This window comes from Fukomys damarensis, unplaced genomic scaffold, assembly GCF_012274545.1.
Source record: "Fukomys damarensis isolate Sample0158 unplaced genomic scaffold, DMR_v1.0_HiC HiC_scaffold_18, whole genome shotgun sequence".
NCBI lineage: Eukaryota > Metazoa > Chordata > Mammalia > Rodentia > Bathyergidae > Fukomys > Fukomys damarensis.
Window position 1 is genome coordinate 10,304,270 of NW_022900930.1, and position 27,706 is coordinate 10,331,975.

The window sequence follows — 27,706 nt, forward strand, 5'->3', positions numbered from 1 at the left end:
CTCTTAACAGTTATTTCAATTAATAGTATTATAGCACTGTTGATTTCTTAATTTTGATAATTGTGCCTTGATTGGATCCAGGGTTTACAGGAATTTTGGACTACTTTTATGACGGGGTAGGTGTGTGAAACATTGTTAAGCTTTACCTTAGTGCATAGTGAAGTTATCATACATCTTTTATCTGGAATATGATTTGTTAATTGCCATGAGTTTTACAGAGTTTTTAGACATGTGAAAATGCTTACACAATCATGTTAAATGTTTAGGAAATTAAGTTAAACTATTATATGGGGTGATAAAATACACAGATTTAGCAGAAAGAAATGAACTCAGTTATCACTGGTAAACCAGATCGTCACAATGTGGAGTTTTCTGTTCTTTCTAGTTTTCTGAATATGCTGTGTCATTTCTTCCCAACTTTTTTATTAGATAAAATATAGCAAAATTTTGATGTCTTAGTGTTCAGTGGTTTTAAGTATATTTAAAATTGTTGCTCAGTCATCACCACCATCTTTATTTGCAAACTGAACACTTCCCATTAAACAATAACTGTCATTCCACCTCTCTCCATACCCTGTCAGCCACCATTCTATTGCCTGTCCTATGATTTTTATTTCTCTAAGTAGTACTAATAATTTGACAGTATTACTTTATTCTCTTTGTAACTGGCTTTATTTAGCATAATGGTCCTCAGTTTTCATCCCTGTTGTCAGAATTTTCTCTATATTATGCTTATTCATTCATCTATCAGTGGACATTTGGTTTTCTTCTACATTTTGACTGTGTTAAATGCCTTTGTAAACATGCATGTATAAATGTATCTTTAATACCTTACACTTGGTTATTTTGAATGTGCTCAGAAGTGAAATGACTGGGTCATATGGCAAAATGTTTTTTCTTAGTGTGGTTTTGTTTTGTTTTGTTTCATTGACTTTTTGAGATAGAGTCTCACTGTGTAGTTCAGATGGGCCTTGAACTCACTATGTAACCCAGGATGACCTCAAACTCACTGGGATCCTCCTGCCTCACTCTCCTGCATGTTTGAATTACAGGTGTGCACCACCACACCCAGCTTCTTTTCTTAGTTTTGGCAAACCATCTTACTTTTTGCTTTTTTTCTACCAGAGCTGCTATTAGCCATGCATAAGGGAACCAATTTCTCCCAAGACTTGCCAACACTTTTTATCTTCCTTTTTTAATGCTGGTTTCCTGAAATGACTTAGAGAACCCCTCTAAGGGGAAAAGTTTTAGAAGAATTGATGTTAGGCCTGGGAGTGAATCTCAGTGTTAGAGAACTTGCTTAGCATACTTTAGGACAGTGGTGGCAAACCTGCACACATGCTACACCAGGCTATTTGTATCATCAAGAGCTCTAAAAGGTTTATCATCACTACCTTCCATAGCGCCTAAAATAAAAAGGACCAGCCAGCTTACACGTTTTTCTGTTCCATATTTTGCCTACCTCTGGTCTAATAGATGTTGTTTTCTTCCTTTTACAAACTTGGTTTTGTTTTTCTTTTAGTTTCTAAAGTTGTAGTTATTTATTAGGTTACTGATATCAGATCTTTATTTGTTAATATAAACATTTATATCTGTAAATTCACCATAGCACTGCTTTCTCTGTGGCTCGTACATTAAGTGTGCTGTTTTTTCTTTTTCTTTCATCTTTTCATTTTTAATTTCTCTTAGAATTTCTTCTTTTGGTGATTATCTTAAAAGCATATTGTTTTAATTTCCAAAAATTTGTGAATTTTCAAATTACCCTTCTGTTGTTGGATGTCTAACCTCAGAGAATGTAATTCTTTTGTTGTTGTTGTTGTTTTTGTTTTTTTTTACCAGGGATTGAACTCTGGCCCTTGCACTTGCGAGGCAAGTGCCAGAAACATTGAGCTAAATCCCTGGCCCCACAGAGAATGTAATTTATATTTTATCTGTCTTTTTAAGTCTACCGAGACTTAATTGGTTGCCTACCATATGGCCTGTCATGAAAAATATTCCATGTGTATGCTGCTGCTGTAGGTAGTGTTCTACACATTAGATCTAATTGGTTTATTGTGTGTGTTCCTGTTCTGTGTTTCCTTACTAATAATTGAGAGTGGGTTATCAGAGTCTCCATTGCTGTTGTAAAAATATTTCTCCTTTCATTCTGTCAGTTTTTGCTTCAAACATTTTGATGGTCTGTTATTAGGTATGAAATATCTAATTGCCATAGGCTGTGGGTATGGAGTGCTTGCCTGTCATCTGTAAGATGCTGGGTGTGATCCCCAGAACTACCAACATAAAAATTAATGTCCACTTTTTCTCTCATGACTTGATGTTTTTTCTGGGATTTTGTTAGGGCTTTTTTTACCTCTTTACTGATAGTTTTATTTTGTGAATATATTATTCACTTGATTCACTTACCTTTAATTCTTTAAGCATCTTTAATACATTTGTATTAAAATCTTTGGTACAGTGGTATCAAACCTATGGCACACATGCTGCAGTGGGCTGTTTGTATCATTGAAAGCTCTAAAAGATTCATCAGCACTGGTCTAATAGGTAGGTCTGCCTACAGGCTTTTTTTGGTTTTTGTTTTGTTTTGTTTTTTAGTATCAGGGGTCGAACTCAGAACGTTGCATTTGCGAGACAGGTGCAGTGCCACTGAGCTAAACCCCTGGCCCAGCCTTTGGGTTTTATTCAGAGGCAGTTTCTGTTGTTATTTTTCCCCATTTCATTGGGCCAAAATTTCCTATTTCTTTGTATATTTCATGATTTTTGTTGCTGAACATTTGAATTTAATAGTGATAACTCTGGAAATTATGTCTCCCTCATTCCTTGTTTTTGGGTTTTGTGTTTTTATTGTTGTTATAGAATGTCTCTCTCACAAAGATCAGTCTGAAATGTAAACGTAATATCTCAAGTCCTTTTCTGAGCCTGCAACTTCCTCTCTACTTTGTGACTTCTGTTTTCCTCCATATTTGTTGGAGTTTTTTGTTTTTGGTTTCTGGTTTTGGATTTTTTATAGAGGGGTCTGGTTTGGGGTGTTTGTTTGTTTTTTGTTTTTTGTTTTGGTGGTACCAGCAATCAAACCTACCTAGCCAAGTAACTCTACCACTGAGCTTTTCCTGCAGTCCTTGGTGTCTGCTTTTAAATGTCTTAATCTTCGATGTCTACCTCCAAGGTTGGAGTAGGGGATGGGAAGGCACTGGCCCTTTAAATCTTGAAGGTTTTTTTTTTTTTTTTTTTTTTTAGCTGAAAAGGACAGGGGCAGGAGCTACCACCTCTGTGTGCACTTTTTATGAGGAATGATTAGTGATCCTTAGTGTTTATTCTTGCTGTCCCTGACTCCTAAAAATGATGTGAAAGCTGCTGCAGGACACACATAGCTTCTCGCCATGGGGTCCCAAGGGTTGGGTAAGGGTGACTGCTTACTGTGCTATGAGCTGAAACTAGCCTGAGTATACCAGGGATTTGCTAACAAATTTCATAATGTTGAGATATATCAGGTTTTTTTTTAACCCTTAAGTACTGTGATCATCCTTGTAACTCTTAAATACTATTTTGATCATCCTTGTAAATATGCTAAGACTTTTTTACCACATGCTAAGCACATGCTCTCCCACTGAACTATATCTTGGCCCTATTTACTAAGAATTTATTCCTATTTGTCAGATTAAGAGTTAAAGATGTATGTTTTTACAGCTTTTGATATGTAGTATCTTGTCTTGAGAAAGGTTGTACCATTTGATATATGAGAACAGCTGTTAAGTTACATCCTCACTAATCCTTAATTCTTAAAATTTTTTTGCCAGTCTGGTATATGAAACTATTTTGTCATTATTCATTCAGTATTTTGTCTTTATTGTGGTTGTTCTTGAGTTTAAATTTTCTGCTGTTTATAGAGTTCACAAAAAAAATGTATATACACCTAAAGAAAATGTTGTATTTTAATACTAAATTTATTTAAACATCATGAAATTAATATGTTACCTTTGGCCTCTACAATTATACAATTACAAGAGATGCTCAAGTTGGTGGCTGTTAGCTTCCAAACATTGATTAGTACAGTGAACTGCTGCTTTGGGTAACCTTGGTCATTGCTGTACCTGCATTTTCAATTTCTTTAGGAGCCTGCAGTATAGTGGGTTTTCTGCAATATATGACATCCTCTAACATTCTTCCTAAAAGGACAATGCTATCTGTTGAAAATATATCAAACTACTTTTCTTTTCCTGAAGTATATATGCATTTTTTTTGGTGGACTCTGTATTTGTTGACTATATTTAGTGAATTGCCTTTTAATATCCTCTGCCATTTCCTTGGGTTTTTTTTTTTCATTTTTACTTGTGTCTGATTTGTAAATATCAGTTGACTAAATATTTTGAGCTAGATTTTTGTCTGTATAATTTTGTTTTTTTAATAAGCTTTTTATTTTGAATAATTGTAGATTGACAGAAAAGTTACAAAGATAGCATGCTAGGCAAGAGCTCTGCTACTGAGCTACGTTGCCAGTCTTTGCTGGCATTATTTCTTAGAAGATTTCACACTTTGATTGTAGATAAATATTTGCCTATATTTCTTTCACAGTATTTTCCTTTTGTTTAATACTTAAATATTTAACTTATTTGATATTTATTTTAGCTTATAGATTAACAAAGAAATTTATTTTTTTCCATCGATCCCTACCATTTATTGAATAATCTTTTTTCATTTCATTTCTTTAAAATGATACCTTTAATAGTATGCTATATTTTTCATATCTATGTGAACTTGCTTCTGGGGTTTTAATTTTCTGTTTTTTTGTTATTCCTCTACCTTTTCTTGTATTAAAATGTTTTAATATCTGAAACTGCAAGTCACCTGTTGTGTACCATCATTCTCTCTTTCTCTTTTTTGACTCCAAATTTTAAAATAATTTTTTAGATATTCTTGATTGTTTTCTAGCTAAGGTTTTAGACTAAAACTCATTTCCAAAGGTAGATTTTCTTAAAATGTTACTGGAACTGCTCTAACCTTAGTTTAATTTGGAGGAGAATTGATAAAATTGGCATGGTAAATCATCCCATTTATGTAGGACACATCAAAAAAGTATTAGCTTTACTTTGTTGATGTGTGAAAGTTTAAAGTGCTCTGATGTATTCTTTTTCTTAGGTTCTTTTTGGGAAAGTAAAGAAAATTCAACCTTCTATGGATATAAACAAAGTTTCTTTGGATCCTTCTCCTAACTTTGATTGCCATATGTCAAGAAGTGTACCTTCTCTGAAAGATTCCATTGAGTTACAAGCCTACAATTCAGTGGTAGGTTAGCATTAGGTTTCATATGACTTGAAATTCACTTAATATAGTGCCTAGTCTGGTGGCTACTTTTACTTAGATGTTCCACAGATTAATTCCTAACTTGGAACCCATACCAACTTCTCAAAGACTTCACAGCAAGAGCACCATAATTAATAGTAATTTATTTTTTAAATTACTGAGAGTAAATTTCAAATGTTTCTCCATGAAAAAAATGACAGATGTGTTAGTTTCATTTAATCATTCTGATATATATATATATATATATGTGTGTGTGTGTGTGTGTGTGTGTGTGTGTTTGTGTGTGTGTGTGTTAGCCATTTGTACTCCATAATTATACGGTTATGATTTATTTATAATTTTAAAATGAAAAGGCTGTTTTGAAACAATATTACTGATTCTTTGTACTTTGTAAAATATGAAAAGCTTTATGTACATATTAGCCATGAAGTGAAATGGCAATTTCCTTTCACATTTGGCTTCTAATGTTCTATAGAAGGTTAAATTTTATGTATAATTAACTGAAGATAAATTTTCTAAATAGGAAGATATACTTCTTTCTACATGTAAAAAGTATTATTTTCCTAATTTTTTATCAAGCAAAATATAATGCAAAGGTTCAGAATGTATGCAAAACATTTAACTTTTGTGGCATAATACTTCCTGTTTTAAAAACAGATTGTGTCTGTTTCTGCAAACATTGCAAATATGTGGTGGAAAAAAAAAAGGAATTTTGTATATCTTTTTAAAATCTGGGTTGAATCAGACAGGAGGGAATGGTACATTGAAGTAGATAAATTATGTAACATCATACAGGTATGCAGCATTTTTTAAAATAAGAGCTTGAGTTTAACTGCCAAAATTCATCAGCACGAACTTGTTTCTGTTTTTTATCCTTCAGGTATACTTCTATGAATACAGTGCCTTTTCAAAGCCAGTAGATAAGCCTAGGCAGTGTCTCCCATATGCAATAATAACAGTAAAATTTATTGGTCAAAAAATGGATAATGGACACCTTAAAACAACTTTGAGATTTCTCACAACAGGATTTCCTAAGAAGCCTGGTAAAATATATGATTTTTTTTTTTTTTTTTTTTTTCACCAGGGAACAAACTTGGGTCCTTAGGCTTGCAAGGCAGGTGGCAAAACTGCTGAGCTAAATCCCCAGCCTCCCTGGTAAAATATATGTATTATTCTATTTCAGTAGCATTGTGCTGGTCCTAAAATTGCTAAATATTTTTAATGTATTGTGCATCTCTAAGCAAATAGTTGTGGAGGGTTTTGTGTGGTTTTTGTTGTTGTTGTTGTTTGTTTATTTGTTTGTTTTGGTACCAGGGATCAGAACTTAGGACCTTTCACTTCTGAGGCATGTGATGGCACCACTGAGCTAAATCCCAGGCCCAGAAAATAGTTTTTTATAAGTTCCTTTATTATTGAAGGTTTAAGGAATAAATTTCTATAAATTTAGAAAGAAAATTCATTTTCATTTTTCACATTTTTAATTACATAATCATATTGAGCATCCCTCATCCAAAATGTAAAATGCTCCAAAATCCAAAGCTTATCAAGCCAGTAAAAATTCCACACCATGAAGCTATTCCTCACACAGAATTATTAAGAATATTGTCTGCAGTTGCCTTCAAGGTAGAAGATTCACAAACAGTGAATTTCAGAAGAATCTGAAATCTAAAACCCTTCAGTTTATAGGAAAACTTATTGTGCAGTGAATGCCAGAGGAGTAATGGTTTGCTTTAGCTCCTGAAAAAGATTTTGTGAGATTTGGAGGGTTTTCTTCCCCCTACATCATTCTCCTTTCTTTCCTCTTTTTCTCCCATGATAGAGTGGAAAGAGGCAAGGTAACAGTAGATGGGAGACAATTTTGCCTACTAATACATACATGCCATTAAATATCAGAATATTGGAAAATAAGGGCTAAGAGAAAAAAATTTCCTATTTAAGTTTTCTTTTTTTATTGAATGTATTGGTACATTCGAGGTAGACAGTACAGTTACATTCATTACTATGATCTTATACCTTTACATGACAGGTCTTGGTTCTCATTTTTCCCCTTGAGTTTTCTATTGTCAGAATCCATTTTTAAGTTTCTTGACCAGAGCTTTCAGTGAATCATTTATTGGCTTGGTATTCACTGTCTTATCTCTGTCTGTTTTCTCTGCTGAGAACAAATTTTAATCATATGTTACTTAGATGAACTTTTAATTAAAATCACTCATGACAAATTTTTCTTGTATTGATTTGTCTACATTTTTATTATTTTTACAGAAAGAACATGCTCTCTGAATAACTGTACAGTGGCCAAAAGAATTGGAAAAGGGAAACATGCTACTGTCATCTTTGAGCATTTTGGGAAACCTGTAGATCCATTTGCTCCAGAAAATTGTTCGTGCAATACACAAAATTCAGAGATAAATTCCTTCAACGCAAATGTTTCTGATTCTTCTGAAAATGTGCAAAATGGAAACGTTTCTATACTTGAAACAGTTAGTGGGCAAACAGAGAACAGTTCAGCAGAAAGTACAAACATTTCTCAAGGACATGTACATGATTCAGGTCCTTTTATGTCCAGTGATAACAAAGAAAATGGTAACAATGGTTATTTGTTTTCAACATATCTTAAAAATATTTTAAGTGTTATTTCTTCATATTTTCCTCTTTACAAGAATATTGACTCAAGTACAGTTACTACTTCAAAATTTATCAAAGACCCAAGACTTATGAAAAGAGAAGAAAGTATGGGAAAGCAGAATAATACTACAGGCTTCAGTGAGGTTTTGCCAGTTGAGAATAATTTAAATAGTAATTCAGAAATAAACCTGTCGGGTGTGTCAACTAATTTTGTCTCATCATCTGAAGTTGTCCCCTCTGATTCTGCTACTCTTTCTGATTGTTTGGATACCCCTTGCTCTAGATTTTCTTTTGACGACTCACCATCTCCAACTCACAACATGGACCCTAAGGACTATCATTCTGTAGCATCCAACAAAATTACCAGGGTCAGACAAAGTAAGGACCAAGGCCATTTTTCCTCCCCACTTTCTTTGTTAAATGTTTCAGAGCTTGAGAACCAAAAACACACTGAGGAAAAAGCCAAGACAGCCCAAGAAAGAAGTAATATTCCGCAAAGCAGCAAGGCACATAGTTCTTATGAATCAGTGAATACTTACACAAAAGACTCTGATAGTCAGATCTCAAAGGAATTACATTCTTCTAATTTTGCATCTACATATCAGATTGGTCACCATATGTCTGCAGTTTTTCCACTCCAAATGGAAGAAAGTGTAGATGAATGCATTCAAAATATTGGCAAGATAAGAAACTTCACTGACCCAGAAGACAGTTACCGATATGAAGAAAAGCCAATTTTGGAAAACGAAACTGATAATTTCACTGATGCAACAAAAATCACTCCAATCAATAATTATATTTCTTCACATCAAGAATACAAAGATGATGAGACTCTTGATTCTTTGGGGGGAAATAGTGATGAAATATTAATTACTCAAGAGTTAGAAATGCCAAAATCTCTCACCTCTACCATGGAAGATAAGAATGAACAGGGTCACTTAGCACTAGATTTAGAAAGTAATCTTACTCTAAATATAGAGTGCCTTTCACAAGAGCATCCTCAACACTCTATGGATTGTGAAGATAGCATCCATACAAGTTTTGTGTTTACTCAGAAGCTAAGGGAAATTAATTTGGAAAAAAGAAATGAAAATTGTATTAGCATTATAACTGATCCTTTCCAGGAAGCAAAAGACATTTCTCAGACCGGAGAACTGTTTGCTGATTCCATAAGTCCATTTCATGGTATTGAAATAACCTTTGATAATTCAAGAGAATACGTATGTGTCCAGAGGAAAAATGAAAATGAGTCATTGTTAGAAGATATTCAAAGAAACTGCAAAGAAATTCCTTACGTTGAAGATGAAGGTGAGGCTCACTTTCTGTCCCGTAATGCACAATTAAATGACAGTAGATACCTAACTCTTCATTTCAAGGGGCAAGGAGATAATGATAAAGAAAACAAAAATAAAGAGGATGATAGAACTTCATTTCCAAAAGACAACATGGAGAAAATATATGAATGCAAGAAGCAAGAGTACCCTACAAAGAATACTTTCACCAATATAGGTTGGAAGAAGAATAAAAATGACAACAAAGTAGAAATTATCAGTTCTAAAGATATTCCTACAACATTCAACTTCATTTGGGGAAAAAAAGATATGTCACCAGAAACTGCCTTATTAGAAGATAAAGATATTCTTGCTGCCAAGAAACAGAGAGATGTGCAAAACCCTGGAAGAAGTGTAGATTATTTGACTTTCACATCATTTCCTAAAATGGCAGATTATTCCGTAGGTGTGACCTCAAGTTCTGCAGTAGAGTTAGCTGCTACTACTTTGCCTGCATTAAGTGCAAATCATGAAGCTCAACAAAGATACCAGTTTAAAGAAACTTGTTCTTCTGAGAGTCCAGATTTTGAGTCATTAGTAAAACACAAGATTGCTGATTGTGAAATTGATGCGGATAAAAATAAGTTGCAAGATTCATTTCATCAGCCAATTAATGAGAACTCACTTCTTCAAAATTTTGGATTGGGAAGTGAGATTGAAGTAGAATTAGAAGAGTGCGATGATGCTTTTCTATTTCAGCAAAATAGACACAGCCATGAAAATGTACTTGATGAGGAATGTGAGGCCTCTTATGAGGCTCTAAAGTCTCATATTGATTGGGAAGGTCTATTTGGAAGCAGTAATGGAAAAGTGGACAATTTGGGAAGCACCGTAAGACAGAATATAGATCAGCAACACTCTAAGAATACTATTTGTTTCTGTTCTACTTACAAAAAAGAAGTCTACCCAATTTTATTTCCAGATCTACATGTTAGAATTACTAATACATTTACATCGACATTCAGTCCCGCTGATGATACCCTTTCAGTGAAAGATAATTTTTACAAATGCTTAACAGAAGCCCCAAAACCAGGAATAAATGGGGGGGAAGCTCCAGGATTTGATATTTATTCCAAATCTTGTGAAAATTCAAGTTATCCATGTACAGATCAGTTTGGTAATTCCATGCAGGATTCAGGACTCTTGAGTAAATCTGAAATCTTCCATTCTTCTGACATCAGTAACAATACAGCTGTGAATCATAAGTCTGGAAAAAAAAACAATGACTCTCTTTCTATTGAACCTTCTAATGTCACAACAATAAATGGTGACCAGAAATGTTTTTTTACAGAATCAAAAACTGACTTTAATGACACTAGAAATAAAAAGGACATGGAATCAAGAATTAGCAAGAAATACATACGTACATCTTTTAGGGATCAGAATATATCACATAAAGATTTAAGACAACGTGAAATATGTGAGAAGGAAAAGGGACTAACCAGTCATGACTCATCTGAGTGTTTCTCTTCATTATCCCAAGGACGATTGAAAATATTTTCACAGTCAGAAAGGCACATAAGGGGTGTCCTAAATATTCTAAATAGTGAAGCATCTTTATGTAAAAGCAAACGTCTTTCCAGAAAACTAAACAGAGCTGTTCTTCACTTAAAGAAAGCTCATAGAAGAGTTCACACATCTTTGCAGCTTATAGCGAAAGTGGGAGAAAAAAGAAAGGGTCCATTACCCAAAGCATATGAAATAACATGCAATAATTTCTGGGAAAGCTGTGACCTTCAAGGTTACAGTTCTGTGTCTGAAAGAAAATATTCCAAGCGTTTTTTATCAAAAAGAAAATATGACAAAATAGGGAAAGTTTTTGGATTTGATGTTAATCAGTCAACCTGCATATCAAAGTACAAATCATACAAAACAAATGGAGAGAGGATTGCAGTGTGCCATTCCAAGAAAAATGTGACCAGTAGCGGCTCCAGAAGTCACACCACTGTTCACAGAGAATTTTGTAATCAGCACTCTTCACAGTTGTCACTATTCTCTACATCCCAAGGTACAAGTCAACCAGACTTTGATAGCAGTATGAAAGATTCAAGAACATCAGAACTTAAGCATTTTTCTGGAAAAAGTGAATATTTGCTTTACTCAGAGGAAAAACAATCTGAAAAAGAAAATCAAATTGATACAAAATTGTCGGACAGTAAATGTGGAAAGCTCAGGGACCATTCGCATAATAAGGATGTGACCAAAAAAAATAATTCTGAAGTTAATAAAATAGTAAGCAAAAGCAGTTCAATATCTTTAAGTGGCACAAAAGACAACAGTGTAAGTTACAGCACAGACAAAAATGATGCAACGTATATACCCCACACAGAGGTGAAAACTGACATATTTGTTTCAACCTTAGACTCAAACATGAAGTCCTTTTTAAATGTTGATACTTACAAAGGAAATGACTGTATTATATCTGGTTTTCAGAGTAACCTAAAAGTAAATTTTCCTATAGAAAAGTGGATAACTCCTACTGAGAGCTACAAAGCAAGCATTATTACAGGAAAATTCCTTGTGGGTCCATTAAACTTAACTTTGATATCAAGCAAAAAGTACAATATTCTTCAGTTATTGACCTCTCCAGTGACAGACAGTGAGAGAGAATCTTCAAAATCTTGTTTGAGTAAACGGAGGATTCTTGCTATAGACTATTCTGCTACACCCACTACTATGTCACACTGTCAGCAGATATATAATGGGAAGGATCTTCTAAAGACACAACAATCTTCAAGTAGTCTCTGTGTAGAAGGGAATGAAACACATGTTACTGAGCATTCAGAGTTGGATCTAACATCAGTAACTAGAGAGAGTAAAAGGTACGGGAAAAATATAATGAAGAAACTATCTTTTAAGGATAGTTCTCTGCTCTTAAAAGATAATATAAAGGATTTGACCAAAAAAAATATTGCAAAGAAAGATACTCGGAACAGAAAAACTAGGAAAATTGAACAAACAGAAAAAGCAAAAGATTCATTTTACCAAAACATGACTGAAGGCTCAATTTTTAAGATTGAGCACAAAAATCAAAAGATCCTAAAAGAAAAATCAGTGAAAAGTGACCTGATGGATTCTCACCTAAGCATTAAAACTACTCCAGAGGCAGTTTCTTTGAATAACACAGTTTCTAGTCAGCATAAAAAAAGAAAGAGGAAAGGAAAGAGAAAAGTCAGTAATGACTGTCAGTCTGGCTGTATTTCTAAACCTGGCATTCTAGAAATTGATCATATGCCTATTCTCCATGCTCACGCTGAAACTTCTAAAGTTACTATTCAGAAACCTACATCATATGAGAATGAATTCAAAGAAAATCTTTGCTCAGTTACTCATACAGCTCTTATAACAGAGCTATCTCAGATTTTGCAGAGAGCAGATGAAGCATCATCATTGGAGATTCTAGAGAAAGAAACTAAAGCATGTCAAAATATTCTCCCTTTATTTGTTGAAGCTTTTGAAAGAAAGCAGGAATGTTCACTTGAACAAATTCTGATTTCAAGAGAGCTGTTGGTAGAACAAAATCTGTGGAATAATTGCAAATACAAATTAAAGCCATGTGCTATTGACACTTTGGTAGAACTTCAAATGGTGATGGAAGCCATTCAATTCATTGAAAATAAAAAAAGGCTCTTAGAAGGTGAACCAACATTCCGAAGCTTGCTTTGGTATGATGAGACATTGTACAGCGAGCTACTTGGCAGGCCACGTGGATATCAACTGCAATCTAGTTTCTATCCTGCTTTTCAAGGAAGGTTAAAATATAATGCATTCTGTGAGTTGCAGAATTACCATAATCAGTTAATTGAATTATTTACAGAAACAAAAAGGGAAAATAATTCATACTATGCAGTCTTAAAATACAGGCGACAGATTAACGAATGTGAAGCCATAATGAAACATTGTTCTGATTGTTTTGACTTTTCTCTTTCTGTTCCATTTACCTGTGGAGTTAACTTTGGAGATAGTTTAGGAGACCTAGAAATCTTAAGAAAAAGTACTTTAAAGCTGATCAGTATATATGGAGACTCTCCTACTGTTCATTCATATCCAGGAAAACAAGACCATCTATGGATTATTATAGAAATGATTTCCTCAAAAGTTAATTTTATTAAGAGTAATGAGGCAATAAGTATTAAAGTCTCTCTCTATGGTCTAGAACATATCTGTTTTGATGCTGCAAAAAACCTTGTTTGGAAGGAGAAAAGACAGTCTTTCTGTGAAAAATACTCAAAAAAGAACAAAGAAGTGATACATAAAGTGAATAAATGTGCTTTATCTAAATTGCAGAAGATATATGATAACTTGTCTGAAAATTTAAACAAAGAAACAGCTTCCAGTATTGAGCTAAAGGAAAATACTGTGATTACTTCCAGGAAGTCAGATAATCTAATTACAATAGAGAACTTTAGGTTAAGTACTTTGTTTTCACAACCAGATATTTGTTGTATTGGTGAAATATTGGATCAGGCTGAATTCGCAGACTTAAAAAAATTACAGGATCTCACTTTGGTATGTACAGATCACTTAGAAACTTTAAAAAAATGCTTTCAGATGCTGCAAGAAGATAACATAGATGATATTTTTATCACAGAAGGAAATGTTTTGTACATGTTGAAAAATCACAATCATGGGGCAGTAATTTTAAAACCTGAAGCAACTGAAACATACATTGAAATTGCCATGCTCTCAGAAACAGTTCACTATCTTAAAAACTCAATGGCAAAGAAATTAGACAACCAGAGATTTCGAGGTATGCTTTGGTTTGATTTGTCACTTCTTCCTGACCTGGTTTGCTGCCAAGAAAAAATGGTTTCTTTCTCATTTCTTGAAGATAACCCAGGAGATTGCCTTTGGAAAGCAGTAGAGAGTGGTATTTCTGAGTGTAAGAAAGATATAGATATCATCTACAAGTACAATGAAGCTGTTAATTGCTCATATGCTCTTCATTTATTCTCAAGGGAACTTAAAGAACTTTCAGAAATAAAAAAGCTTCTAAAGAAATCTGAATATCCCATTTCTACATACATTGACTTTGTCCCATATATAATGTCCATAAATTATGGAAACACTGTGACAGAGTTAGAACAAAACTACAGTCGGTTTTCTACATTGCTCAAAAATATAATGTCTGTCCCTCAGAAAGATTTAGGAAAAATGGCCCATATTATGAAAGTCATGAAAACCATTGAACATATGAAGATTATATGTGCTAAAAATGCTAAATTAACCACTTCTTTTATCCTATGCCAAATACTACATAACAAAAGGAATAATTTCCAATTGAAGAAAAAAGAAAAGACGAATATTCATTTTGCCATACCTGAGGAAAACACCAGACCCAGTACTTCTCCAAAGGTACCCTCAACTTCAGTGTATTTAATCAAAAACATTTCACATTCATCTAAAAGGCGGCCTAGTGCTCTGGACAAGTGTGAAGACTCTCAGGAAAAAGGGAAAAATACTATTTCAAGTTGTAAAAAGCGAAAGGTAAGAATATTTTTAAATGAAGCCACTATATTCTGAGAACAAGTCTGCTCTTTAAACAGACAAGTAGTTTGCAGAGTTGTATGCAGACTACATGTATAAAGCTTGAGCACGGTTTAAGTACTGCCTCAAAAAACTTAAACTTTGCTAACTATTGGATTAAATAACTCATCTGTGACATGTCAGAAGTTATTGTACATATGGGAGATACCTTGCAAATGTCCACTTTATTCAGAAAACAATTTATGGAAGAGAGAACTTTATATAGCTTTTTGTTTTTGTTTCTTTCTGATACTGGTTATTGAAGCCAGACCTTCACACTTAGCTACGTCCTTACCCCTTTTTTTCCCCATTTTTTATTTTGAGGCAGAGTCTCACAGAGTTGCCCAGGCTGCGCTCTAATTTATGATCCTCCTGCCTCTGCCTTCCAGAATGCTGAAATTACAGGTGTGCATTGGCACACCTGACTTTCATAACTTCTTAGGGGGAAGTTCATTATGAATGACTGACTATTCGTTGAATAGCATCTGTGTGTAATGTGTAATGAATATTAACAACTAACTAATGAAACCTCTTTGACTGTTATTATCTAGATCAATGATGCCAAATCTTTTAGAGCTTTCAGTGGTAACAAACAGCCCACTGTAGCACACGTGCCATAGGTTCCCTGTCACTGAACTAGATGGAGAAACTGAGCAATTGTTTTTAAGTAATTATCAAGAAGTTAGAAAAAGTCCTACATAAAAACATTTTAATAACTTTATGTAGCATGTACAAAGTCATTCTTAATGAAAACCTTAGGATGCATGTGTTGTTATTCTCATTTAAAAGTAAGAAAACTGGGCCAAGGCTGTAGCTAGCACAGAACATGCCTGGCAAGCACAAGGTCCTGACTTCATTTTCTGGTACCGAAAAATAAATAAATAAATAAATAAATGTAAGAAAATTAAGGCATAGGAAAATTTAGAAACTTTCCAGGGTCACATACTAAATGGGAGAGCCTGTATCTAAAACCAGACTGTCTAACTCCAGAGCCCATACTAAAAATTGTCTCTACTCTACTTAGAGGCTTCTCTTGACAACTTTTGAGAAATTCTTAGTTCAGAAGTAAATAAACAGAAACCTGTATGCAAAATGAAAGAATCTTTTCTTATTCTAATTGTACATATCTGTGACTTAATCCTACTTCTAGAGAAGAGGAATTTAGTCCGTCTTTTTTAAAAGTTGTGTTCTTAAAAGCTTTGTTTGTATTAGTACATGTTTGCAGTACATAGTGATCACGTGTAGAAGTTGGTACATGTATGTATTACATCTCAGTTCTTTCACTTCTCTTCAGATCTTCTTCCTCCCTCCATCTCTTAATCTTCCCATTTGCAAAAGATCTATCACCTTATTTCCTACTATCTTTTATTTTGCTCTTCATTTGTACTTTGGGCTTCTCATATAAGAAACCATGTTTCTTATATTTAAGATAAGATATTTAAGCTTCTGTCTAACTCTCTTTTCCTACAAATGACTCAACCATTTATCCTTTTTCATGGCAGGGTTGAATTACAGTATGTATAAATACTACACTGTTTTTACCATGCATTTTTTGATGAACATATAGGCTACTTCCAAGATTTAGCGATTATGAATTATACTGCTGTGAACATGGATATGCATGTATCACTGTAATGTGATGTCTTTATTGCTTTGAGGAAGGTGCTTTGAAAGGGAATAGCTGGGTTGAATGGAATTGCTAGTTTCAGTTTTTTGAGGAATCTCCATACTGATTTCCGTAATGGTGATGCTAGTTTACATTGCCATCAACAATGTAGAAGAGTTCCTATTTCCCCTGAAGCCTCGCCAGTATTTGTTATTGTTTGATTTCTTGGTGATAGACATTCTTTCTAGAGTAAGTAGAGTCTCACTGTTGTTTTGTTTTGTTTTGTTTTGCTTTGTTTGTGGTACCGGGGATCCAACTCGGGTCCTTGCATTGCTTTTAATATTCATTTCTGTAATGGCCAGAGGTGTTGATCACTTCTCATCTGTTGGCTATTTGTACTACTTCTGAGAAGTGTCTGTTCATTTTAGTTGCCCATTCTTCTATTCTTTTACTTTAGAAAGGTCTAACTTTTTTTTTAGTTCTTTACTCTAGATATTAGTCCTCTGTCCAGGGTGTAAGTGCCAAAGTTTTCCCTGTTTTGTAGATTGTTCGTCCACTCTGTTGTTTCCTTTGCTGTGCATACATTTTTAAAATTTGATATAATCCTAATCCTTTTTGTTGATTCTTGATGTTATTTGTTATGCCATTTGGGTTGTGTTCAGAAAGTTCTTGCCTGCCAAGGTTTTACCTGTTTGATCTTCCAGCGGATTAAGTGTTTCTGTTTTAATATTTAGATCTTGATCAATTTGATTGTAGGTTAATACTTGGTAAACTATATGGGTTTAGATTCAATCTTCTGCATGTGGATAGGCAGTTTTCCTAACACCATTTGCTAAAAAAGTTATCTTTCCATAAGCATATGTTTTTGTCCCGTTTGTCAAAGATCAAGTGGGTGAATGTGCCTGGATCCTCTTTCTGCATCCTCTATTCTGTTCTGTTGATGCTCACATCTTTTTTTGAGCCAATATCATGTTTTTATCACTGTAACTATAATATAACTTGAAATCCAGGATTCTGATGCCTCCTGCTTTCCTCTTGTTACCCTGGATTGCTTTTGCTATTCTGTCTCTTCTGGTTCCATTACCGATTTTAGGTTGTTTTCTCCAGTTCTGTGATCAGTACTGTTGGTGTTTTGACTGGGATTATATTATACCTATATATCAGTTTTGGAAGTAGGGCATTTTGACTGTTGGTTCTGCCTATCCAGGAACAGGGGACATCTTTCCATTTGCTGATGTCCTCTTTGATCTCCTTTTTCAGAGTATTGTAGTTTTCACTGTAGATATCTTTTACTTCCTTTGTTAGATTAATTCTAAATATTTAATTTGTCTTGGTGCTATTGTGATCAGTATTGTTTTCTTAATTTCTTTCTCTGTGGTTTAATTATTGGTGTACAGGAGCACTATTGATTTTTGTGAATCGCCACATACTGTACTGCTTGTAGTGGAATGGTTAATAACCAGGACACAACAAAAGCAGAAGTTATGTATTCCACATTAAAAGTAAAAGTGGAGATAATACTACAAAAATGGTATTATAGCAGCACAGTTTTTAATAGCTAAATCTTGGAAACAGCCCAGAAGCCCATCAACTGATGAATGGATAAAGATGCGGTTTTTTTGTACAATGGAGTCGTACTCTGCCATAAAGAAGGATGAGCTTGAGACATTTCTAGTTAAATAGATGCACCTTGAGACCATACTCTTAAGTGTTGCAAATTTTTTAAACACTTCAAATATATGAAATATGGAAAGTCCAGCAGTCAGTTTTGGGGGATGGAATTAATTTTTTTTTATTTTGTCATCACTAATGGAAATTTTATTTTTGTCTTTTAAACATAGGTTAACATGGACAATATCTCAAAAATCAACGAAGAGAAGGCAGTGTTCAGGTGTCTAAGGTAAGAGCTGCAGTTAGCCCTGTCTGAAGAAAAACTAAACAATTAGACGAAAAAAGCAATTATTTCTATTACTCTGCTGTATCCTGTACTTACTATGCAGTGTTTTCAGTTAGCCTAAGAACCTAGGCTTTATTTTGTAAATCAGTGGTCTCCAACCCTCTTGGCACCAGGGACGATTTTATGGAAGACAGTTTTTCAGCAGACTGAGGGGGCAGGATGGTTTCAGGATGATTCAAGCACTTTATTCTTATTATTACACTTTAACATATAATAAAATAATTATACAATTCAATGCACAATCAGTGGGATCCCCAAACTTGTTTTCCTGCCACCAGATGGAGCTGTATAGTTGAAGTACATTAACTCACTTGCCACCAGATGCAGCTTGTCACTTGTCAGTCACTTGTAGGGATTTAATATGAATGTGCAAGCAATTGATTTATTATGATCTCTGCAGTCAAACCTCTGCTATGTTAATTTGCATTTGCAACCACTCGCCAACGTTGGCATCGCTGCCTCAGCTCTACCTCAGATAATCAGATAATTAAAATTCTCATATGTGTGTAACCTTCAATGTATAATTCACTGTAGGATTTGTGCTCCTATAAGAATCTCATGCCACTGCTGATCTTACAGGAGCTGAGCTTCTTTCAGCTTGCTTTAATGTCTAAATTTAGGTAAAAATGTCAAGGACATTTGATGGGCAAGAAATTTTGGAGGTCCATTTTGTTATAGTAAGAGTTCTCCTATAGGGAATTGGGAATCCACAGCTGGTAATTATAATCTCAGGAGGGAGAGGGATATTTATAGTTAATGAAAATCATCAATGGGTTGGAGGTATAAAAATTAGAAACTATACCAAACAATTGATAAAATGATAGTTTCTTGCTTTCTACTGTGTGTTGGTGGTGGGGGGTGCTAGGAATCAAACCCAAGACCTCATACATGCTGGGCAAGTGCTCTACCACTAAACTACATCCCCAGTCCAGTTTTCTACTTTTAAAAGACTTTATCAGGAAATATTTAGAGCCAAATTATTAATTTTATAATATTGAGAATATATTTAAAATTCAGAGTTTATCATTTTCAGCAGAAAAAGTATCTAAATTCAAACCAAGGAAACAGGTTCTTGTGTACTCTAATAAAATGAGCAAATGTCAGACTTGAGAATTCTTTAAAAACTCTGAATAAAAATTTGAAATACAAATTTTTGTTAAAATTTTTATTGATTGGGAATGTAATTCAGTGGTTGAGTTCTTGCATAGCATGCCTGAGGCCCTGAGTTCAATCCCCATCACTGAAAAAGAAATTCTGACTGTATATTTAAAGTTGTTTATATGTTGTTAATAGGACTACAGGATTTCATCCCAAGAGTGAAAACAAAATAGGATCAAGTTCATCTGACAATCTGAAAAGAAACTATGTATCTCCAAAATGGGATGAAGTGCAGAGATCACTAAGTGACTCACTTTCACCTTTAAAGAACGTTCAAGACACTTGCACATCAGAGTCACAAAGCAAAATAGATTTAACTAATAGTCCATCTGATACCTCAAAACACCTCATTGAACAACAGGAAAACTTAAATAGTATTAAGAAAAGAAATGTGAATTTTGGTGCTCCTGAAACAAAAAGTTATAAAAAGGATTGTGCTTCTTTTGCAAATTGTGACCCGAAAAGCATAAATGGCATTTTGTCAAAAGACCAAGAAATACCTTCACGAAAACTTCTTAAGAATCTCCCAGATCCTGCACAGAAAACTTGTCTTTCAAACATAAAACCAGCAGCTGATGACTCTCTTGTGACTAATACATCAGTGTCCTCAGAGCCTATTTCCCATTCTGTGAGGGATGTACATACTAACTTAGAAATAAATGGAATAGTCTTAGAACATCGAGATAATGAACTATTAGATTCATCTATTAATAACTCCACATGTGCCAGTTTTCCAGAATCTGTACATATCCACAGCAGAATTCCTGATACATTGAGTCCCAGTCCTATACCTTTTGGAGCATCTGGAAGCTTAACCCCTGATACGAATCAAACAGCAGAATATTCCTTTTCTCAACAACAGGATGAAGATAATCCAAAAGTCCTAACTCAGAAAGCTGCCACCTCCTGGAGTGAACTTCCACAGTCTGCCTACACTCCAGTATACAATTCTTCTAGCCATTCACTGGAAACTCCATACTATGCTTGGTGCATTTATCATTACAGCAGCAGCAATGGCAATGCCGTTACCCACACATACCAAGGGATAACATCATATCAAGCACAGTCTCCTCCTTCTGAAATACTGACTACACTTACAAGTACTGTCCAGAACACACCTTCTAATCTTCTATACTCACAATATTTTAGTTACTTTGCTGATCAGCCACAAGCAAATGCCTTTGTGCCAGTGAATGGGTATTTTCAATCTCAAATGCCTCCTACTTATCATTTGCAGCAACCAGTTGTTTCACAGTATTCTTCTTATCAGCCATTACCACAAGCTGTTTACCCTTATCCTCCTGCTTCAGGTGTGCTTCCAGAATCTCCTTGGATTTATGGTGAGTTGTATAAGTTTTAACAGTTGAGTCTTTTAATTTTTTACATTTATGTAAATGGAATTCACAATAAGTGAATATAAACCAGCCATTTTTCCATGCACATTTGTAGAATTGTTCATATATCAGACAGAGTTGAATTGTTTTATTAGTTGAAAATCTGATTGTCAAAGATAAGAAAAAAGAACTGGTCATGTCACAAATATATCCTGAAAGAAAACTCAATCCTAGGGAATAATTAAGTAAATTATAGTTAGATCCATACAGTGATACAACCATTAAATTATTCATCAAAGTTCTTAATGACATGACAATTTTTTAAACTATATCGCATAAACTTAAACACCAACATTTTAACTTGACCACCCCCAGATGATAAAATCAGGGATGTGTGAAGTTCTGCAACTTCCAGATTTCATGCTCTGAAACATAAATTACCTTGATAATTGGAGGGAATTTTTGAGTAAAGAATTATGGTGCAAAAGGAAGCTTTACTCATATAAAGCAATCTTTTCTTCTTTCAGTGTATTAATATAATACAGTGCCTCAGTGTAAATGAATGATGTTAATTGAAATGTGTTAGAAGAACTTGATATTTTGCCTCTGAAACTTGAAATTTTTTCTTTAAGCATCTATTAAATATGATTAGAAGTTTTTAATTAAATTAAAATGTTCATTTATTAAACTTAAAACAAAACTCTAAAATAATTATTAATTTTTCAAGAGCAATAATTATACCCAAGTATCCTCTTGTCAGATAATGTGTACGTTAAATAAAGGTAATATCTGTTAATACCTTAGAGAAACGCAAGAGAATTCCTTTTAAATAGTTGTTTCAAACCCTGTTCACTGTTACAAATAAGTACAGTACAAAAAATTATTTAGGCACTATTTATTTGAATTCAAGTAGAAGCAGAAGTTCCAGGGTGAGGGGCAATGCTAGAGATTGAACCCAGGGCTTCTTGCATGCTAGGCAAGCACTGACTCACTTGAGCTGCATTCCCAGCCTCCTGGACTTCTGTTTCTGATTAAGAAATCTTATCACCTAGCTAAAATTCAGATACTTCAGCTTGAAAAGCAGAGCTGCTCACACCCTACATGTCCAGCCATGTTTCCCACTGTTTTCACCCCTGTATTCAAGCATAACTGACCTTCTGACTGTCTCCCATTTGACAGTCCCTCTGGTACTTTATGCATGCTTCTCTCATAATAAAATTGAACAGTGGATAACAATCTGTCTTTTCCTTCCCTCCCTGCCCCACAAAATGAGTTTAGGCAGGATAGAAATTTTTCACCTGAGAAAAAGTACAGTACACTTTAATTTCTCAATTCAGAAATCTTTTTTTTCTCATTGAGTATATTGCTGCATTTTAGGTATACAGTACAGTTACATTCATCTTTAGGATCTTGTACCTTTACATGACAGGTCTTGGTTCTCATTTTTTCCCTTTATCCCTGCCCTCCCTTCACCCCCTCCTCCCTTCCGTATTTACAAATACTTTATTTCCATTTTTTCATTTTCTTGTGTTTTTTTTTCTTTTCCCTTATTTCCTTTCCCCTACCCATCCCACTTCCCCTACACCATTAGCCCTTTCCTTCCTATTTCACATTGTCAATTATATCATTAGGATCTTATGTACCATTATAGTTTTTCACACCAGAGAAACTATTCGGTATTTATACATGTGTGACTTATTTATTTCACTTAGGAGTATATCCTCAATATCTATTCATTTTCCTGCTGGGCATGGTGGCGCATGCCTGTAATCCCAGCACTCAGGAGGCTGAGGCAGGAGGATTGCTGTGAGTCTGAGACCGGCCTGGGCTACATAGTGAGTTCCAGGTCAGTCTCAACTACATAGTGAGACCCTGTCTCAAAAAACAACAAAAAAAACAAAACAAAATATGTATCCGTTTTCCTATGAATGACTCTAATTTCTCACTCTTTATGGCTGAGTAGTATTCTATTTTAGAGAAAAACCACATCTTTATCCATTCTCCAACTGCTGGGCAAATGGGCTGTCTCCAAGTCAGAAATCTTTATTTTAATTCTTTCATAAAAGCTTCTGTTTGAGCTTTCTTGTATTTATAAGTAGTTTGTCTATCCGTGATTTATTTTTTTAAAAAAATCCCTGTGGAATCAAGTCTAGCTGTGACTCTAGCTATATTGATCAAATGAAAATAAAAGAAAAAAATTATCCAAAACTCCACCTAAAAAAATTAGGAGGCAATTATAGTGTTTTAAGCACATCTTCTAGTTTTCAGAAGTGCAAATGATCCATAAAGATCACCTCTCACACTTACATTAACTGCATTCTTAAAAAGATGTGAAAATCTCTCTGCATATATCACTGGTTTGTTCAATATGCTCATATTCAACACTAGAAAATGGTACTAAAGAAAGGTGCTTAAATTGAGCCCTGTGTGCCAAATACATTATGTTCTTTATTAACATTTAATTATCACAAAACCTGAGGGAGATGTAGGGATAGTACTCTTTTACTAATGAAGAAACTACTCTTCAGAGAGTCTTAAATAAGTTTCCCAGCATCCTATGGATACCAAAGGACAGGTGTGCAATTTCAACTCTGATCTCTTTGATTCTAATGTAGTCTCAGATTCTTTCTACTTTACTGTTACGTACCATTAGCCTACATCATTAACTTGTCTAAAATCTCTATGGGTTTTTCTTCCAGCTCCACGGCAACAAGAATCTTTTCAGCCAAGACATTGAAAATAATCTTCTACTGAAATAAAGAAGATTTAACAAGTTATTTCCAAATATTTGTATTTATATATTATTTTAATGTTTATCATTTACATTATGGAAATGTGGTATATAAATCATACAACCCCTTATAAAATGTGTAAGTGTAATAATGCATCACTTAAAGTAATAAGAAATTAATTTCTAACATCTGAAGTACCAAAATTGTTTCCAGGTAATTCCAAAGAGAGTTAACTGAGCAGTTAATAAGATTAAGAATAAGTGGGGCTGGGGACTTTAGCTCAGTGGTTCCACCGCCTGTCTTGTAAGCACATAGGACCCGAGTTCAATCCCCAGTACCTAAATAAATAAATAGAAGACTAAGCAGTAGTACTAAAATCTTTCACACTAGGTTTTTGTTTCTGGGTTTTTTAAATGCATGGTTTATGGTGTTAATGCCATTCTGTTGAGCTTCAAAACAACCTTCTTGAACTGGTCATCAGGCCAATAATTTCATAAATATTTACACTTTATTAAGACATTTTATAATTCTATCTCATGGTGAACTCCTTTAACTTTATGATTTTTACTTGCAAAATATTTTTAAATAGAAAAGTTGGTTCGGATGTTTTGTTTGAGTGATTTTTTTTTTTTATTACTTGGAAACAGTTTTATATAGGAATTAAAGCATTTTCAATGGCTTTCTACAATGTTTCTTTTGTATTTATATTTCATAATTTAAATTGCTCTTTTAATAATTTTTAGGAAATAATGTTTATACTTATGTAGCTAGTTTAGCTGTATTGTAGTAATTTAAATAATGCTGTAAAATACCATTTTAATGTTCTGGTGATAGGTTTTTTTCAACATTTTACAAAAGTAAAAAATTTCTTAGTGGTAATCATCTTAGGATAACAGGATATAGTGTGTAACTATGGCCTTGAGTAACGTCTCTCTTTATACATTACTTTTCTTACCTGTTTTCTTTTACAATACCAGTCCCAAAAAACCCTCAGAACTGAAGGACTCTTTTTCAACTGCTAGTCAGGATTAATATGTACGTGACAAGAGATTTGCTTTGACTAAATCTAAAGAGATAGCTAGCCAAGCTTCAATGTTTTCTTAAAGTTTTATTAGGAAACTTTATATATTATCTGGCACAGGCCTCCAGAGTATAATTTTGCTATATTTAAGGTAGAGTAACTTGTTTTTCGATTCAGAAAGACACAACTTCCAGGATAAGTATGAGCCTCTTTAGTCAAATTAACCAAATAGAATGGAATTCAGGATTCTTTAACAATACGGATGTTTAAAAGGAGAAATTCAAACACAGAACTGTAATTGAAAGATAAAGAATTTGAAAAGATGATAGAATTAAAGCAAAAGTAAAATAACATTTTTTCAGTTTTTAATCAGGACTCATAAACCAGTTATGAAAGCAGTTAATACTAACTGTTAATCAAGAAATTACTTTATCTCCGCTTTCACATGTTTGGTCGTGTAAAGATGTTACAAATTTTATTAACAATCTTTCTAAGGCTAGGGACATTATTCAGTGGTAGAACCCTTGGCCTAGCATTCATGCAATCCTAGGTTCAATCCTCCATACTACAAAAGAAATAATATTCTGTTAAACTAAAGGTTGAATATGCTAGTTAAGTACTCTTTAACACCTTTCAGATGCTGTTGATACTGTCTCTATGATGTTACTTAATTTCTTCAAAAAAAATAAATAATTTTTAAATTCTGCACCTTGACAAAATTCAAAAAAACAAGTGTTTTCCTTTTTTACCATCAAGTATGTGCTTTGATTTTAACACTAAATAAAACAAATTAAAATTCAATAAACATTATAAGAAAAAATCCTGCTTGTTTAGAAGTATCATTTTGGAACTTGAATTGTCTGAATAAACTGCATTGCTTCTAATTAAAGATTTTTTTCCTTTGTGTGTGTGTGTGTGTGTGTGTGTGTGTGTGTGTGTGTTTCTTGAAAAATGAGAAAAAGACCAGCTACAGTGGTATATACCTGTAAAATCCCAGCTACTTAGGAGGCATAAGCAGGAGGATTGCAAGTTCAAGGCCAGCCTAGGCAACAAATATACATAGTTCAGTGGGAGAGTGCTCCTCTGTTTAATCTCCAGGGCATAAGGAAGGAAAAAGGAAAATTATAAAAATATGAATTGTCCTTGGTTCACACAGTCTCTACACATAAAACAACCCACAAAGAATTGCTCTCATCAGGTAACAAAATGAACTTCCAGAGCACTACTTCCACTCTAGCTGCCTTTGCCTTACCCTGCATTCTTCCTTTCCTCACATTTTTTTTTTCTTCCTCTGGTGGTGGTTCTGGGGATTAAATTCGCGGGACATCTACCACTGAGCCACATCCACACCCTTTTTATAGGGATGTAGATGACATATTTAAATTTCAATTATGTAATATGAGACCATTTTAATTTACTTTTAACCCATATTTTGCAGGACAGTTTCATTTAGTATTCTCTCCTGGTTGTTTGTTTGTTTGTGGTTTCATACCAGAGATTGAACTAGGATCCTTGTGCTTGCAAGACAGGCAGCAGCACCACTGAGCTAAATCGCTGGCCCTCACTTTCCTGTTTCTTTAAAGTCACTTTCATGAGCATTAGAACCTTTTGAGCTCAGTTTTCTAAAGCATATTATCCTCACTTCTAAATTATATTTAAGATACATGCTTTTTAAATCTATATACATATCCCAAATTATTGATTTAGGTCATTTCCACTTAGTGTCTTTTCCAGACACTTACAGTGATGACTTAAGGTTTCAAAATAAGAATAAGGCTAAGTGGGTAGTTCTAGAAAAACAAATAATTTGACTTCTATTCAGACATATAAGGTAGTTTAAAACCATTAAATATTTTACAGGCACAGTTCATTTTCAATTCATAAATATAACAATTGTAAATTCTCAATTATCCATGCAGTTTTCAAAATAAAATTTTAAGAAAATTAAGTTGATTCCTGTAAACTCAGCATTCCATTGAGATTTTTGTGTCTAGATATATGTAATACAAGGGGAAGTGAAAAGCACATACAACTCATCTCATAAAATGATTTAACTTGATAATTAAAAACTACACTTGACAAGTTAGCAGTCTAGCATAGTGTCCTGCCGTTATAACTTGGCTCAAGTACAACTTAGCACAGGAATGGAAAAGGTTATAGGCCTATGCCACAGAGTATGTCCCTTGTTGAGGATCTCATGATATAATTCCTCTTTTGCTTTTTTCTTTTCTTCCTTCAAGGGCCTCATGCATGATAAACACAGCAAAGCAGAGCTACATCACAACTTTGATGGATTTTTGTTTTAAAAAATACTTGACATCTTACCCATTTTAAGCATATGCTTCTGTAGCACAATAAATACATTCACGTGTATAATCTCCAGAACATTTTCATCTTGCAAAAGTGGAAAGCTTGCACCATTAAACAATACCCCATTTCCTCATGCCTTTATCCCCTTAGTAACTACTGTATTCTTTTTTATCTATGAATTTAAATACTTGGAGTTAGTGGGATAATGAATATTTGTCTTTGTGTATAAGTAGATTATTTCACTGAGCATAATGTCCTCAGGGATCATCCATGTTTCATTATATGTCAACTTTTTTTGCTAATCTTGGTTTTGTTAAATGTCAATTTCTTTTTTTTCTTTTTTAGTAGGAAATTTTTATTGAGAGAAAGCTGCTGTTTAAGCAAGACAGGAGGAGTACCAGAAAGTGGGTTGCTCACTCACCCAGCTTCTCAAAGGTGTTTTATGGACAAAGCCATGAGGTGATGGAGGTTCAAGGTGGGACGAAACTATAATTAACTAGTAAGATTATAAGTACAGCCTTAGGTAATATTGATCCAATGAGAAATCACAAGGTGGACAAAACTATGAGCAACCAATAAGATTATGACAAGTATAGTTGTTTCAGTAACTGATTAGGGATCCAACAGGGAAACAAGTATCGTAGCAAGCTTATAAGGAATGAACTAGGATTTTTGGTGGAAAAGGGTGGGTCAGGGATCTTTCTTGGAAGATTCTTGTCCCCCACCCAAGTGATTGATATCTATTTAGAATATTAATCACTGTTATTTATCCTACATGGGGTGATAGTTTCCTCTCCTTTTATAATGC

The 27,706-nt window shown here is 34.0% G+C and overlaps 1 protein-coding gene across 5 annotated transcripts in view; it reads left to right on the top strand.

The window, feature by feature from the left end:
* Positions 1–24,079, top strand: part of Tex15 (testis expressed 15, meiosis and synapsis associated) — a 73,914-nt gene extending 49,835 nt beyond the window's left edge. For 4 of the 5 annotated variants that reach the window (XM_033765380.1, XM_033765379.1, XM_033765381.1 and 1 more), the window contains 6 exons: positions 5,134–5,280; positions 6,179–6,341; positions 7,561–14,741; positions 18,228–18,286; positions 19,637–20,841; positions 23,535–24,079. In XM_033765380.1, coding sequence (XP_033621271.1) covers positions 5,134–5,280; positions 6,179–6,341; positions 7,561–14,741; positions 18,228–18,286; positions 19,637–20,841; positions 23,535–23,572 — 8,793 coding nt within the window. In that variant the 3' untranslated portion in view covers positions 23,573–24,079. The remainder of the gene's footprint in view (positions 1–5,133; positions 5,281–6,178; positions 6,342–7,560; positions 14,742–18,227; positions 18,287–19,636; positions 20,842–23,534) is intronic. The other variant, XM_033765383.1, reaches the window with a different exon arrangement.
* The last annotated feature ends 3,627 nt before the right edge of the window (positions 24,080–27,706 follow it).